At 44.6% G+C, this 14,335-nt stretch overlaps 1 protein-coding gene across 6 annotated transcripts in view; it reads left to right on the forward strand.

The window, feature by feature from the left end:
• Positions 1–14,335, forward strand: part of yki (Transcriptional coactivator yki) — a 176,082-nt gene that overhangs the window by 156,660 nt on the left and 5,087 nt on the right. For 2 of the 6 annotated variants that reach the window (XM_089544734.1, XM_089544735.1), the window contains exons 2-7: positions 1,769–1,995; positions 3,205–3,272; positions 4,648–4,833; positions 9,136–9,165; positions 11,501–11,738; positions 12,624–12,782. In XM_089544734.1, coding sequence (XP_089400860.1) covers positions 1,769–1,995; positions 3,205–3,272; positions 4,648–4,833; positions 9,136–9,165; positions 11,501–11,738; positions 12,624–12,775 — 901 coding nt within the window. In that variant the 3' untranslated portion in view covers positions 12,776–12,782. The remainder of the gene's footprint in view (positions 1–1,768; positions 1,996–3,204; positions 3,273–4,647; positions 4,834–9,135; positions 9,166–11,500; positions 11,739–12,623; positions 12,783–14,335) is intronic. The other 4 variants (XM_089544732.1, XM_089544736.1, XM_089544737.1 and 1 more) reach the window with 3 other exon arrangements.

The raw sequence follows: 14,335 nt of genomic DNA on the forward strand, positions 1-14,335 counted from the left end.
AGCAGCGGCGTCTGGGTCGTGTAGAATTAACGCAGAAACGCGGAAGCGCACCCAACGAAGCTGCAGGCGCCGCGATTCGGGCCTGGCGCGACGAGCGGCGCTGGATTTCCTATGCGATAATCCGACTCGCGCGCCGCCGTCGCCGAGGGGACGCCCGGCGCGGCCAACCGAACCGCGGACACGATTAGAATCTCGTTTCGGCGGCAGCTCGGAAAAAAAGGAGCAAAAAAAAAAAAAAAAGCCTGCGTGGCGCAGATTAAGAGGCGCTTCTTCGCTCACTATATTTGTGGTTATTAAATCTTTATTGTTGTAATCGTCGGGGGGGATATTTTTCCACACGGCTGCGACTGCGCCTGAGATGGAGTTCGTCGTTTTCGTATTGGTCGTGTTCGCTCGTTCAAACGCGCCGTCATGCTTTGTTCTGAGTCGGTTTTGGAGCAGCTTGAAGCTGTTGAGCAGAAGTTTTTAGCTGCAAGGTTTTGAAGCAGTGCTATTCAGAAACAGCGCCACCAGTATTATTCGTGCATGTGCGTGCGTGATATAGAACGAGAACTTTTTCGTTGTGGCCGCCATCATCGCTCTGAGTCTGAAAGTGAGCGGCGGGTGCATCGAACTTCGATTCTGCTAGCGAATCTCAATCTGAAGTTTCCTTTATTTTTTAATCTGTCTGCCTTGAAAAGCGTTGACATCAGGGTACACAGGCGTTGAATGCAAATTTCAGGAGTGGATGGCCGAACTCTGTATGTCGATTTACGCGCGTCCGTAATTGCAAGTGCTCGCGCAGGTTACGCTTTCAACGCGATTCAACCGACGGGCCCATTTCGATCGGTTCCCGTCACCCGTGTCCCAAAAGTGGTGGCTCCTCCTACTGCGAGGTGGCCTGTGTACCCCCCCCCCCCCCCCCCCCTTCCCCCACACCCAGTGTTGCGATGTGCGCTGTCTTCCGTGGTGTGACTACTGTTGTGCTAACGGCTCATATCTGGATGCAGCAGTTTGCCTCTGCTGCCGTTTAGTGTGGCTTGTCTACAGCGAAAGACCTGATGCGCGCGAGATCATCAGGCAACAAAGTGAAGTCTCCCACCCGGAGCGTGTGTCCTGTTCCAAGGACGCCAGCGGTTAGGGCAACCCGATTCTAAACCTCTTCGCTGCTTCTCGCGCGGTTAGGGTCACGGGCTGCGAAAGAAGGCTGCCTAAAAAAGGCAGCGCCGCGGAGCGGCCGATGTTGTTATTGTTGGACTGCCGAGGGGCATTGACTTATTTTGGGACGCGAAGAAGCTACGCTCTCCGGCGTGCGAACCGCGCAGCCCCTCGGCACGACTCTGGTTGCATGTGGGCGCGCTGCTGACTGACTCGTTGACGAAGGTTGTGTGCGGATAGAGAAAAGAGCAGTAAAGGAAATGGTTCGGGCTTGCAAAACGTGGAATCGCGAGCAACGCGCAGATATTTTTGTGTGCTCAATTTTTGTTCTTTTCTAAGTCTCTTCTCCGATATGCGAGCGCAGCTGTCATTGATGCTGGTCGCATGATCAAAAGTTTTGCAGATTTTCGGGCGTCTTAGTGCACTATCGCGGAGGGACCTAGTGTTTGCTTATGTTGCATATGTAACTACCAATACGGCTCGGTGTCGATGTACTGTGCGATTTCGTTTCTATGCTTCGTGGAGTATCCGAATTCACGCTGATGCTTTTGGCGACAGAACTCGGTGCAGGCTGACTGTCTGTTCTTGTGTTAAAAAGAGATGCTCATGCGATTCCCTCGTTTCTGCGCAGCCACCTGACACAAACCACCACCTGGGACGATCCGCGCAAGAAGTCTCCGAGCAGTAAGCACCACGCCACGCCTCCGCCGCCGCCGCACACGGCCGCACCCGCGGCGGGGCAGTTCAAGAACCTGGGCCCGCTGCCCGATGGCTGGGAGCAGGCCCAGACGGCCGAGGGCGAGATCTACTTCATCAACCACATCGAGCGCACCACCAGTTGGTTCGACCCGAGGATACGTGAGTTCCATTTTACAGAACCGCATATATGTGCCATGTGCAGGGTATGCCGGAGCGAGGACATTCCAGTTATCTATAAGCGGCTCCGTATCCTCTCCCAACCCACTTTCCAGTGCGCTAGACAAAGCTTTGCCCCCTCTCCAGTTCTTCTTCTGGAAACATATTTGCAACATTCCCTTGCGATTATAATACTGTGCAAATCCCTTAGACATTTTTTTAATTTTATATATATATATATATATATATATATATATATATATATATATATATATATATATAATAGGCGGTTATGTGAGGGACTTAGCCTGTGGTTTTTCATTTATGTCTTTTTTACCGTTATGATTTTTCCTTGTTCCCATGCAGTTCTTTGTGAAATTATTTTGCAACTTCCGCATGTTTTTGCCAGAAATGCTGCACCAAAGTGCATGGCCCAGCATGGCTCTGCTTTTATTTGAAGCCAGATCAAGTATGAAAATGTACGGCTGCTCAGAGAATGCATTGTTCAAAGGCCTCAATGCTGTGTTTTGTTATGATGGTGTACTGCCTTTACCTTTTCTACGGCAAAAAAAAGGATGATGGTGCAGTCCAAAGAATTGAAGAAAGGCAAAATGAGCATGCCGCATCATCTAACAGGAGCCAATGCAATTTTTAAGACAGGAAAGAATTCTGTCTGCATTCCACGTGCAGAGAACAAACCCATTGATTTTTTTTATTGAAGCTGCTCAAGTACTTTCAGTAAACGATAGCATCTAGTGCGCACTGTATTGCTCACTGTAGTCACACGCCCGTAAGGGCAGTTAGGCCTGTTGGCACGAGGTAGTTTGCAGTTTTGACTCCACATTATGCAGCACATTGATTGTTGCATTGCCACATATCACACTTTTTGCTGAATTCCCTAACTTGTCAGGAGGTAGGCAAGAAAGATACAATAGTGTGCACTGCTTTGTGTAAGTGATGCATGTGATCAGAAGAGGACTGCCTTGGCAATATCAGCCTTTGTGAGGCTCAAATAATGCAGATATGGTTGGTTGCATGGAGTCTGCTTTGAGAACGAGTATTTTGAGATCTATCTTAATAAGTGTTTCTTCTCTTAAAATGAGAAAATTAAAATGAATGGCATTCAGAGGCATCTCTTGGAAAATCTACACGCGCTGGAAGAAGTTGCCCGAAATATAATGACTTTCTTTGCATTTTCTTTTGCATCTGCAGCTGCTCACGCACAAAAGCCCCTTCTGCACAGCCCAGCTTCTCAGCTTCCTGGCCACCCACAAAATCCGGTAAGGGACAGCACATTTCGGTGATTGTTTTCAGCCGGTTCTTTTCACCGATAGCAGAAGTGTTGTAGCCGCATTGCTTATGTGTTGTACTGCACTGTCCATGGTCCTGTCAAACAATATAACTTTCATGGGGTAAATTTTTGCTGCACAGTTTTTTGGATGTCGTCAATGAAGGGTTGCCTACAAGGATCAGGGATCAGTATGCAAACAGTGGGGTCTGATATGTTGTCAGCATAGCACCATTTTGTGTATGTTTTCTTTGCTAGCAAAATGCCTTCAGATGTTGCTCTGTTACCATGCAAAGAGGTGGCTTTCGCTGTGTTGATCAAAAAGGCATGGGCAGTTCCACTTCTTGACTGTGACAGTTTTCAGCAGTGAGACAGTGACATACTTCTGCCAGACTCACCTGTGTCTGGTAGCATTGCCTTCACATCTAGATCTTTGCACATCCAAACAAATTAAAGTTCAAAAGATCCAGGTCAGGGCTTTGAAATTGTGTGGAAAAACTTTTCACATCAATTTGGAGATTTTCTTCGCTGCTAAGGAAGGAGTGTGATGGAGCACGCTGTCATGCAGGCAAACTTCCAAGTCATTTATTGTGCTGTACTGTGAGCAACAAATGAAACACAAACAAGAGATCGGAAACGGGAAGAGCAAAGCAAGAAGATTTTAGTCAAGCGAGGCTACATGGTAGCACGCTTGCTATCGTATTCACTTTGATAGCAGAAATATTACTGTGTGGAAATAAGCCAACAGCCATAGAAACCAAGGAGCGTAGGGTATTTTTTTAAAATAAAATTTGTGATGTTGATCAGTGGATATTCTTAGTGGTTATTTTATCGCATAAAGCTAACTGATTAGAAAGCAGAAGAAAAAACAACCACATGCCGCTGGTGGGATCCGAACGCACGACCTCGTTCCCTTGCCTGGTTAGCTGTTTGGTAGTGCATATATGCAACATACAGGCGCGGCCATAAGTAAACGGAGCACGCTATTGCGTTCGAAGTGCAATCACGCTTTCTCCATTGGTAATGAAGAAGCGTTGTTTGTTTACAAGAAAGCCCACCAACCTCCGCTACCAGCATGCGTGCACCACTGCTGGAAATTTCAATTAGGTGACGCGTGAAAAATATTCGAAGACAGTTGCGTGCTCCGTTTACTTTTGTCCGCGCCTGTACCTCACTGTTCTGATCCCACTCACTCATGGCCATGCAGAACTTAGGAGGCATTGTTTGTGCCCGAAAAACTGGTTATACTGTTGTGGATGAGCTCACTGAAGCTCTCTATTTTAATTAGGCGGCACTCGAAAGTACTCTGCAAGGAGGGTGTAGGTTGTGGCGCCGTTATGAGAGCATCCTTTGTGGTTGGTCGGCAGGGCTCGGGTAACGCAGTGAGCAGTACGGGCCCCACCTCTCCGGACCCGATGAACTCCATATCGGCTGTGGTGGCTGCCACCAGTTCGTTGACCATCCAGCAGCAGCGCCAGCAGAAGATGCGCCTGCAGCAGCTGCAGATGGAGCGGGAACGCCTTAAGATACGGCAGCAGGAGATCCTGCGCCAGGTACGTGCTGCTGCAGCCTGGCCGTCTCCTGCTGTTCATTGCACTGCTTCGGCTCTCAGAGGGGCCGGCTGCGCACTGTGCTCATTTCAACTTTCGACTTCGCACTAGTGTTCCACTATGGCAGCAGTGCACTCTGCACTGCTATATATATATATATATATATATATATACATTGGTTTGGTGCTTAACGTCCCAAAGCAACTCAGGCTATGAGGGACGCCGTAGTGAAGAGCTCCAGAAATTTCGACCACCTGGGGTTCTTTTACGTGCACTGACATCGCACAGCACACAGGCCTCTAGAATTTCGGCTCCATCGAAATTCGGCCGCCGTAGCCGGGACCGAACCCGCGGCTTTCGGGCCAGTAGCCGAGCGCCATAACCACTGAGCCACTGGGGCATATATATATATATATATATATATATATGCGCATTAGATGTGAGGAGTTGTAACTCCTTATTCTTCTCACTTTATTCAATCCCTGAAGTCTGGGTTATGGATGCATTTTGCAGCATCTCTAGCACCACTCTTTCCTTTTATAGTAGAGAGAGGTTGGTCAAATGGTTCTTGATAATCACAAAGTGAACAAGGGAGGGAAGAGCTCAGGCTGCTTGCCTATGTTTTGACAAGAGGACGTCGATAAGTTTCCCCACCTCTCCCCTCATTGTCGACATTCTGCTAGCTTCCGCTGGGCATGGATTTTTAGCTACCTTTGCATTTTGAAGCAATTTGTCTGTGTTCTTGAATTTAGTTCTTATGGGACATGCTTAGGTGCTTATTTATGCAGGAAAGAAGTGGGCAAATCAAAGTAGGATGGGTTGCTTTGGCTCAAGCTGGCAAAAGTGCTTAGCACTCATTTGCTGTTACTGGCTGTCAGTGGGGTGTTTGTGAGGTTCGCAGCTAAATTTTTCATCTCAGTTCCGCCCTCTCATTTGTTATTCTGTATTGTATGCTCCTTCTAAGTTGCTCCTTATGCCAGGACATCAACAACCACTTGTAAAGGATGTTATCTTTTAATTTGTAACTCCTGCGCCTAGGTGCCTAAAAACTGACTGCAGGGTATTTACATATCATAATGCCCACACACCCTCTTCTTAATTCATTCCCTTTTCTGGAGAATCATTATATACAGTGTAGAATGCAAATGGCTGTATTGTATCATGGAATCAGTTTTTTCTTTCTTTGCTGGCAGAGGAGCACACACAGAGCATTTTTAATAAACAAGGGCTGACAGACTGTAGGTAGTAATCGTTTTATAATGCCTTGTACCACTCCTTATGTAGATCTAACCACTACTTTTATTATTGGTGTCTGCTTATCTTTGCACGAAGTTTGATTGTAATGCATTTATTGATGCAGCTGTCAATGCTTTGCATAGCATGTCCAGTTTGTGTCTGCGTGCTGTGACTTTCATAACAATAGTGTGCTTGCATCTTAGTATGTTTGGTTGATTGCATGCAGTTAAGTTGACTATTTTGCAAGTGCCACACAGTGACATTTTTGGTAAATATGAGTGTGTTGTGGGTAACTGGCAGGCACATTCTGTGTAATCGCAAATATAGTGCTGTTCCAGCTGAATTTGTCTGCAAATCAAGCAAAACTTTAGTGATAACATTTTGAGCAAGGAAAAGGCAAAGTGGACACCGACCTTTAAAGGGACACTGAGGAGAAATTGAAGTTGACTTGCATCGACAGAATACCAGCTCCTGATTACAAAAACGCCATTCATACTGACAACAAAGCTCTTGTGACGTAGAAAAGAGCAAGAACCAAAATACAGGTATCGCCGCCACAGGCCAAACTCGCAAGTACAAGCTTCATGACGTCATAAGACAAAACGGTGTTGCTAGAACCAATAGTTCTAGCAACACCAATAGTTCTAGCCACATACCCGACAGCTACGCGCGCTCCTGCAACGCCGGGACCAATCAGCGCCTGCTCACAGCGGTATGGGGACTCCCGGTATTCCGCTAACGGTAACAAGGTACACGGTATGCTAAAGGTGTCTATTTGCGAGAACTTCATTGACGACTTCGAGAATGGGATCCATTGTAACGCTGGCAAAACGCCGGTGCAAACGTAAACGAAGCGACGGCCGCAATAGCCGATAGATGCCTTCAACGTGCGGCCGGCGGTAGCTTTCTTTTCGGCTGCTGCTGGGCCGCACTGCTGGCCGCCAGAAATCACGGAGTCTGCGTTACGTCATGTGCACGTCATGTTTCACGTTACTTAGTCCTGTGTCGTCATAGGAGAATCCCAAGTTTGAATCAGAGCGGCGGGAAAAACTTTTTCAACTTCGAATCCAAATTTCTTAGAAATAAATGCATCTTTCACTGCCGGCCAAGTGGCAAAAAAGCCATGAAATGCCGAACTATCGGATTTTGCTATAAAAAAAATATTAATAGAGCTCTCCTCAGTGTCCCTTTAAGCTTTAAACAAATGCAGTACTGTACTCCATCTCAGTAGTTCCTTACGACTCTACCAAAGCTGCAGGCAGAGCAGAGGCGACGTTCTGACGCTACAGACAGCAGTGCTGGTATAAAATGAACATATGGAATAGTGCACGCTGAAAAAATAGCGGGCTTCATAGTGTACATGTTCTGAACACAATTTCAGGTCAAACCCTACCGTGCACTTGTGCTATGTATGTTACTTCCCGAGTTTAGCATATATGGCTCTTCCACACGTTAAAATATTGTTACCAAAATGGCGGCGCCTTCAAAGCTTGACCACTCGCTTCGGACTAGATTCGTCGTCGTTACTGCCATTTTGAGTACGGTCACTGGTATAAATGGGGCACCGGGTTTTCGCTCCGTCTCTTCTTGCCTATAACAGAACATATTCGGGATTAATTTCTTTTTATCTAGAGTTGTGATTATGCTATTTCTAGGCCTAAAGAGGAGTGTAAGTTTGTTGTCAAAATTGGCTCTCGTTCTAACAACCAGACGGCACCACTTGGCTGCGCTTATTGTTGCGCCTCTGTTTATACATGTTGAACTAAATGTGTGAATGTGACAAATGGCGTAACGCCCTGCGAAATGCTTGCGTTTAGCGTACGTAAGTGTGCCTACACTTATGGTATGCAGACAGCCTTGATTTGTACTCTTTTCTAACCATGTGTGTGTACTCTGCGAACGGACGACATGCAGACGATGAGATGCGAGAAACATGTTTAACATGCTCTCCTGACTGGCTGAAGCTGTCTCTTCTTTTCATAGTGCTGCAGGGAACTTACGAGATGGAGTATAGTTGTGGTTTAATTCGAGAGTGGCATATTTTGTCTTATCGTTTGGGCTGTACATGCAAACTGTTCATGTTTCATTTAAATAAAAACAGTTAAATGTTGTTTACAAATGCCACTGTAGTTAAAAAATAAACCTCCCTTTTCGCTTAGAATTTTTACCTAGAATCGCCGCTGCTGCAAGCAGAGTATTTTACTCCTTCTGCATATTTTGGCGGAACATGAATTGATTAATTTTTGTAATTTGTGCTAGTGCGTAGAAAGAATAAGAATTCATCACGAATTAGAAGCTGTGTTCATCCAAAGGCTTCTATCATACTATAATAAAAAGGCTGTTTCCAATGTTGAGCACTGCTTTAGTTCCGCTCTGGTGGCAGAATATGAACTACGTGGTACATTTTAGCTGTATATCATGCTTTCATTGTATAGTAAGAGGTTGTTCCTTTACCTGCACACCCTCGCATTGTATTAGTACATCAAATTAGTAACCACCTTGAGGTTGGCTTCATCACTGCTAAATGTCGTTGCTTTTAGCAGCCGCAGTGGCTCAATGGTTATGGTGCTTAGCTGCTGGCCTGAAAGAAGTGGCTTCGATTCCGGCCACAGGAGTTGCATTTCAATTGAGGTAACATACTTGAGGCCCATGTAGTGTGCAATGTCGGTACACATTAAAGAACCTCAGGTTGCGGAAATTATCTAGAGCCCTCCACTATGGCGTACCTCATAGCCTGAGTCGGTTTGGGACATTAAACTGCATAAACCATAAACCAATTACAAATGTCGTTTTGTCATTATGGCCACTCTTGCTTGCATTTAGAAGCTTGCAAAAACAAGAGAGACAATGCTGACTTGTTGTGTGATGTTTCCTTTTTTTATGTGTGCTTGTGGGCTTTGTTGTGATGGTTTTTAGCACCATGCTTCCCCCGTTGTGTAGTATTGCCGCTTATTGTTCTTGCCAACCCCTTCTAATCAGAATGCTCTGTTGGTCTGTGATGTAGTGTGCTAACACTGACAAGCAGAGCAGACTAACTCAAAATTGGCCTGTTTTTGTTGCTTTTTGCAGACGGCATTCCTTGGAAACCCCACACGTAATGTGAGTGAATGTGCAGTTTTGGCCCCGTTTTTTGTCATACCTGCTGTGTGACCACGTTACAATACTCACAATGACGGGACACTTCTGTACGAGACCTCATTTTGACTTAAGCTTTGTACTGTTTTCTGTCATTATGAGGTGTATCTAGTGCTTCTACTTTTTGATTGAAGACCTGAACCTTTCTTGTATTGGAAGTGTGAGTGATTTCAGCATAGAATGGGCTCAAACTGATTTCACAGCGAAAGCTGTTAAAGGTTCGTCCCTTGGGTTGAGTGTTGGTGTTGCAGTTGTAATAGTAGCAGTTGGCATTGTTAACTGGAGGGTGGTAACCATGGTGGTTACCATGAAAGGAGGAGGGTGCATCAGTCATTGCACTATGCAGTGGCAACCATCCTGCAAGTTTTCAAAATTTCTACATTGAAGAGGAGGATTGGTCGTAGCATGGAGAAATTATCCAGAGCTCTGCAGCTATCAAGGAAATGTCTTCTAAGAGTCCTGTGCTGAGATTGGTTGAGGATAATATAGCACTTGAAGGTACTAGCGCAACAAGTCTGCTAGCTGTCCTAAATGCATGAGCAGCTTTTTGTCAGTTGCAGAAGTGTCCCCGTCACTTTCTCATTTGATGCCTGCAAATTCTATACTACTAACTGCTGTCCGAATTGGTTGTGGCATTACCTTCTGAGGGCCAGCTAGCATCTAAGAACAAATCATGTCCTGGTGATCTGTTTGCATTGTGTCCTGCATCAGCGCTTACATGCTGTGGTGCAGAGGAATCTTGCAGCAACCATGTTTCAAGATGCATGCAGAGATTATCCTACATGCATACAGCAAAATTTCAAACGATGTAAAGGTGAAAGAGGCCCAGACACCATATTCTGTCATTGTTGATAGATTATTATGTCTGCTTCATGTGTATGGAAGAACTGCATTTAAAGATCATTGAGATTAATTTTTTTTGTGACATTGCTGTTTGTAGAATTCACCTAAATTTCAGAATGGTTTTTGTCGCATGAACGAGCAGCCATAGATTGTTCTATAGGAAGGAGTAGCAGCTTGTGTGGCACATTGACTGCACTCCGTGGATGTGAGGTCTTTTTGTATTACTGAGTTGGAATGCATGATTTCTTGCACATCTTGAAAATGGAATCAAAATAGCAAATTTTCTTCATATTTTATTCGGGATGTTTAGTGTGGCTAAATGCATTCATGGCGGTAATGTTTTTGGGAAGAATTGTAGCTGCTGTGCCTTATTCATTATTAGTTTGTTATTCATTTAATTTCAGCAAGCTTTAGCTGTGTATGAATGTAGTTATGCACAGCTTGCTTTGATATTGTGTGAATTTGTGCAGTATTTGTGCCTATGCATTCTCTTGAATAATAATGTCAGGACATTCTTCCTAACTTAATCCTGGTACTAAAAATATTAAGAATGTCTTGTAATTATTGTTAGATAATTACACAGGCAAAATTGTGATCTAGCACAGCTGCAGCAGTGTCTTCTATGCAGGATGAAAGTGTTGGGTGATATTTGGTTCGGTTCACAAATAATAGGCTCAAAATATTTTTCATGACAGTGCGTACCAACATGTAAGCTATTAAGCTATGGATTGAAGATCGCTAGGCCTAAATGCATAGGCGATACACATTCATGGGGAGGTGTAACAATGCTTGCCATCGTGTGAACTAGGGATGCTGTATTGAAGAGCACAAAATGCATGGACAGTATATAAATTTGTCGATGGATGGTGCTTCTTGTCTGAATGTCCTGATAAACATACCACCAAGGAGCCGTTATCTCAATGTATATTTTTCAACATGCTGATGAAAGGAGATTTATGTGCTGGTATGTTTAGGTGCAACTACTTCAGGTTTCATTGTCACCTTTTAGTAACCACTTTTAAACATTGCATTTGGCGATGCACCACATTGTTAGTGATTAAAGTGCGCCATGCCTGTCCAGATAGTGCTCAGAACCAAGGAGAATGGTACCAGATATGATCAGCCTGTGATGAACTTCAAAATGTCGGCCAGAAGCTTCGGATTGTAAACGCTAAATTGCTGCAAGAAGCTCTTTTTATTCAGACTGGATTTTTCTGGCAGATGGTTGACTTGTGCATTCAGACACCGCAATAGGTTTATAGTCTGAAATTTCGATGCCAAGTACAATAGGCTATGGGAACAGCATTTTGAGCACAGGAATGAAGGAGCTTTGCCTTTTTAGTTGCAGGAAAAGAAGGAGAGGTTGGTAAACTGTGGTTTGGTTTTTGCATTCAGAGCTGGAGCAGTTCAGCTGGGCAAACTCTAAAGTTATGTCGTTTCTATGATTTGTGTGTAGGAAATGCTTTTGCGACGTACGCTGACGGAGGAGATCCTCCCGAGTCCAACGTCCCCTACGGCCAGTGACGTGGCTGGAGTGGGCCCCACGACAGACCCGTTCCTTGGTGGCGACTTCCACTCGCGCCAGGAAAGCGCCGACAGTGGCCTTGGCCTGGGCCCAAACTACTCGCTACCACACACACCGGAGGACTTCCTCTCCAGCATGGATGACAGCATTGACGCTGGACTCAATGATGGTACTAATACTGATGCCTTATTAAGGCTGCATGCTTGCCTTTTCTGCTGTACTTTTCGTGATCATAGCTAGCCGCTAGTTGCTCTTTCAAATGTGTGGGTGTTTATAGCACTCTGTTCTGTGATTCTCATTCTGTTGGAAAGTACACTGAAGAGCAGTGCAAAAGCATGTCCGGGTGTATCCTGCTTTAACAGTGGAGGATAGATTATTGTGAAGGTGAAGGGAGCAGTTACAAAATTGGCAGGAAAGCTGGGGTGAAGAAAGCAGGGCTAGAGTGTCTGTGGTAGCATTGAAGATCACCACTTAAAGTCATTGACAGGGATGGGAGGTAATAAGTGTGCTGTCTGTCCCAGGCAAGCTTATAATTACCTGCTGATGAGCACTATCTCTCTGGTCACAACAGTGAACCAATATATTACATATGCACAATGTAAAGTGCCTTGATGGATTTGTTAGGTAGAGAATCAGACAAGACACGTCGGAGTCAGCTACTTGGCTGGGTTGGCAAGTGAGGATGATCCTAGGAACTGCTCAGCAAAACGGGTGTCTCTCAAAATACGGTACCAAGAATAAAGGTTCTGTGGCAAAGAGTACGCACAAGATGTCTCGTGAGGGTGTTCGAGTTTCATGGCTTTTGAAGAAGTTGAAAAGGTGAAGTACACAGCCATGGGCGAAACACTTGTATCAAAAGTGCTGAGGAGTACTGCAAAGGAATGCTTAGGATGCTAGAAACACAACAATTCTCTTAGACAGATTCACAAATGCTGACACGCCAAGTACTGTTTTCAGCACTGACCAAGTTCTGCCAAATTTTTCATATTTGCGTTGTTTATCAGTACCTTTCTGGAACTTCCAAATAATGCTTTGTTGTTGTTTTTATTTGCAGATCCAAATCACCAGAACAGTGAATTGAGTTTAGATGGCCTACAAGGCACGGGCATTGACCTGGGCACGGAAAACATGGACTCTGATGATCTTGTGCCCAGTTTACAGGTGAGGAAGAACCAACTGGTGCAATGGCTGTCAGACCAGTTCTAGTTTACAGGTGAGGAAGAGCCAACTAGTGCAATGGCTGTCATACCAGTTCTTCTCAAAGGGCACACTTTCAAACTTTGGTGACACTTCTACTGCCCCCAAAGCTCTTGCTTTGCATTTTCAATAATGTGATGACCAAGACCACACATGTTTATTCAAGTGGGCACAGAAACTGAAGCATGGCGCTTCAGGGACTTGCACACTTCAAGAGCAGTCGTTTGAAACTCCATTGCTGACATATAGCAGCACAGCATTTGGATGGACCAGTAAAACTAGCTGGTACAGTATTTCTGTGCACCCATAAAGTGATTGTGTCTGATGCTCTCAAGTAATTGTCACCTAGTCATTTTTCATTGCTTTGAAACTTTGAAAACGGACTGGGTAGAGGGTAGCCGGAAGTCTGCACTTGCAGCCACACTAACACTTTGAGGATAAACTCTCTGGAGTTTGTTTGGCCAATTTTTAGATTTCCTTCTTGACCACTGGTGCCTTTAATTACATCCAGTAATGACCCTCAGACTGGTGGCCCAATTAAAAGATATAACTCTGCTAGTGAAAAAAAGATTTCTAGTTTGCTTAAAGCAACTGCATTGAGTCTTTGATTGCAGTTTTCAAAGTTGATTAATTTGGAGCTTTTTCATCAAGTGTTTCATCTTGCATATTTTTTGCTTGCACTTCATCCCAATTTGCTTTTGGTTTCTTTCACAAATATGCTGTCCCATCAGCTTATTAATCCTACTGCACTGTATACAAAGATATTCTCATTTTTGTCACATGGATATTTGTTGCATTCATTGTGTATTGCCTTTGCAAAGCTACTGGCTCCCCCTAAAGGAAAATAAATGAGGAAAATGCAGCTTTTGGTACAGCTTCGGCATCCCTTAGTATTGTATAACCTTGGACAGGAAAAGCTGAAATGTTTTACAGCGTCCAAGAGCTACCAGTGGCACTACACGAACATAATCCAATAATCGGTGTGAGATGTTGCACCTTGTTGCATTGTTTCTACAGTCTGTCTTTGACGGCTTTCTTCTATAGTAATTTCTTTATTACAGTTTGCTTCTGTTGCTTGATTTAAAAAAAATAGCTTCACAAGCGTTGTCATTGCAAGGTTATTCCACTTGAAATGAGATTAAGGCAGCACTCTCATGCTGGTGTTTATCTTGTTGGTTCATATTCTCATGGTTGCATGAAGCGACCTGTAGGTCATGGTCGTCATTCCATCATTTCAGGCTAGCTAGGTTGGCTGATGACTCTATACGAAAGCACAAGGGCCGTGTTTTCTTTTTTTCTTTTGCCAAGCACAATAATTGCTGGGAGCTTTGCAAAGAAGCTCTTTCAAATGAAGCTTATCCAAAGCTGAAACGTTTATTTATTTTTAAGGCTAGTGGTGTGCTTATGGTTGCCTTATGATACTAAAGTTGGCTGCAGTTTTTGATGAAAAAGTGTTTGCAGCTCTGTCTGCCATTTTTACTTTCAAGTTTTGTCTGCTGGTAGGGTGTCTTCTAAACAAGGCCACCATTTCCCCAAAGTTGTGACTTGGAAACAAGTTCTAGTTGTTTC

This window comes from Amblyomma mixtum, chromosome 5, assembly GCF_055824585.1.
Source record: "Amblyomma mixtum isolate Tamu chromosome 5, ASM5582458v1, whole genome shotgun sequence".
In the NCBI taxonomy this organism is placed as follows: domain Eukaryota; kingdom Metazoa; phylum Arthropoda; class Arachnida; order Ixodida; family Ixodidae; genus Amblyomma; species Amblyomma mixtum.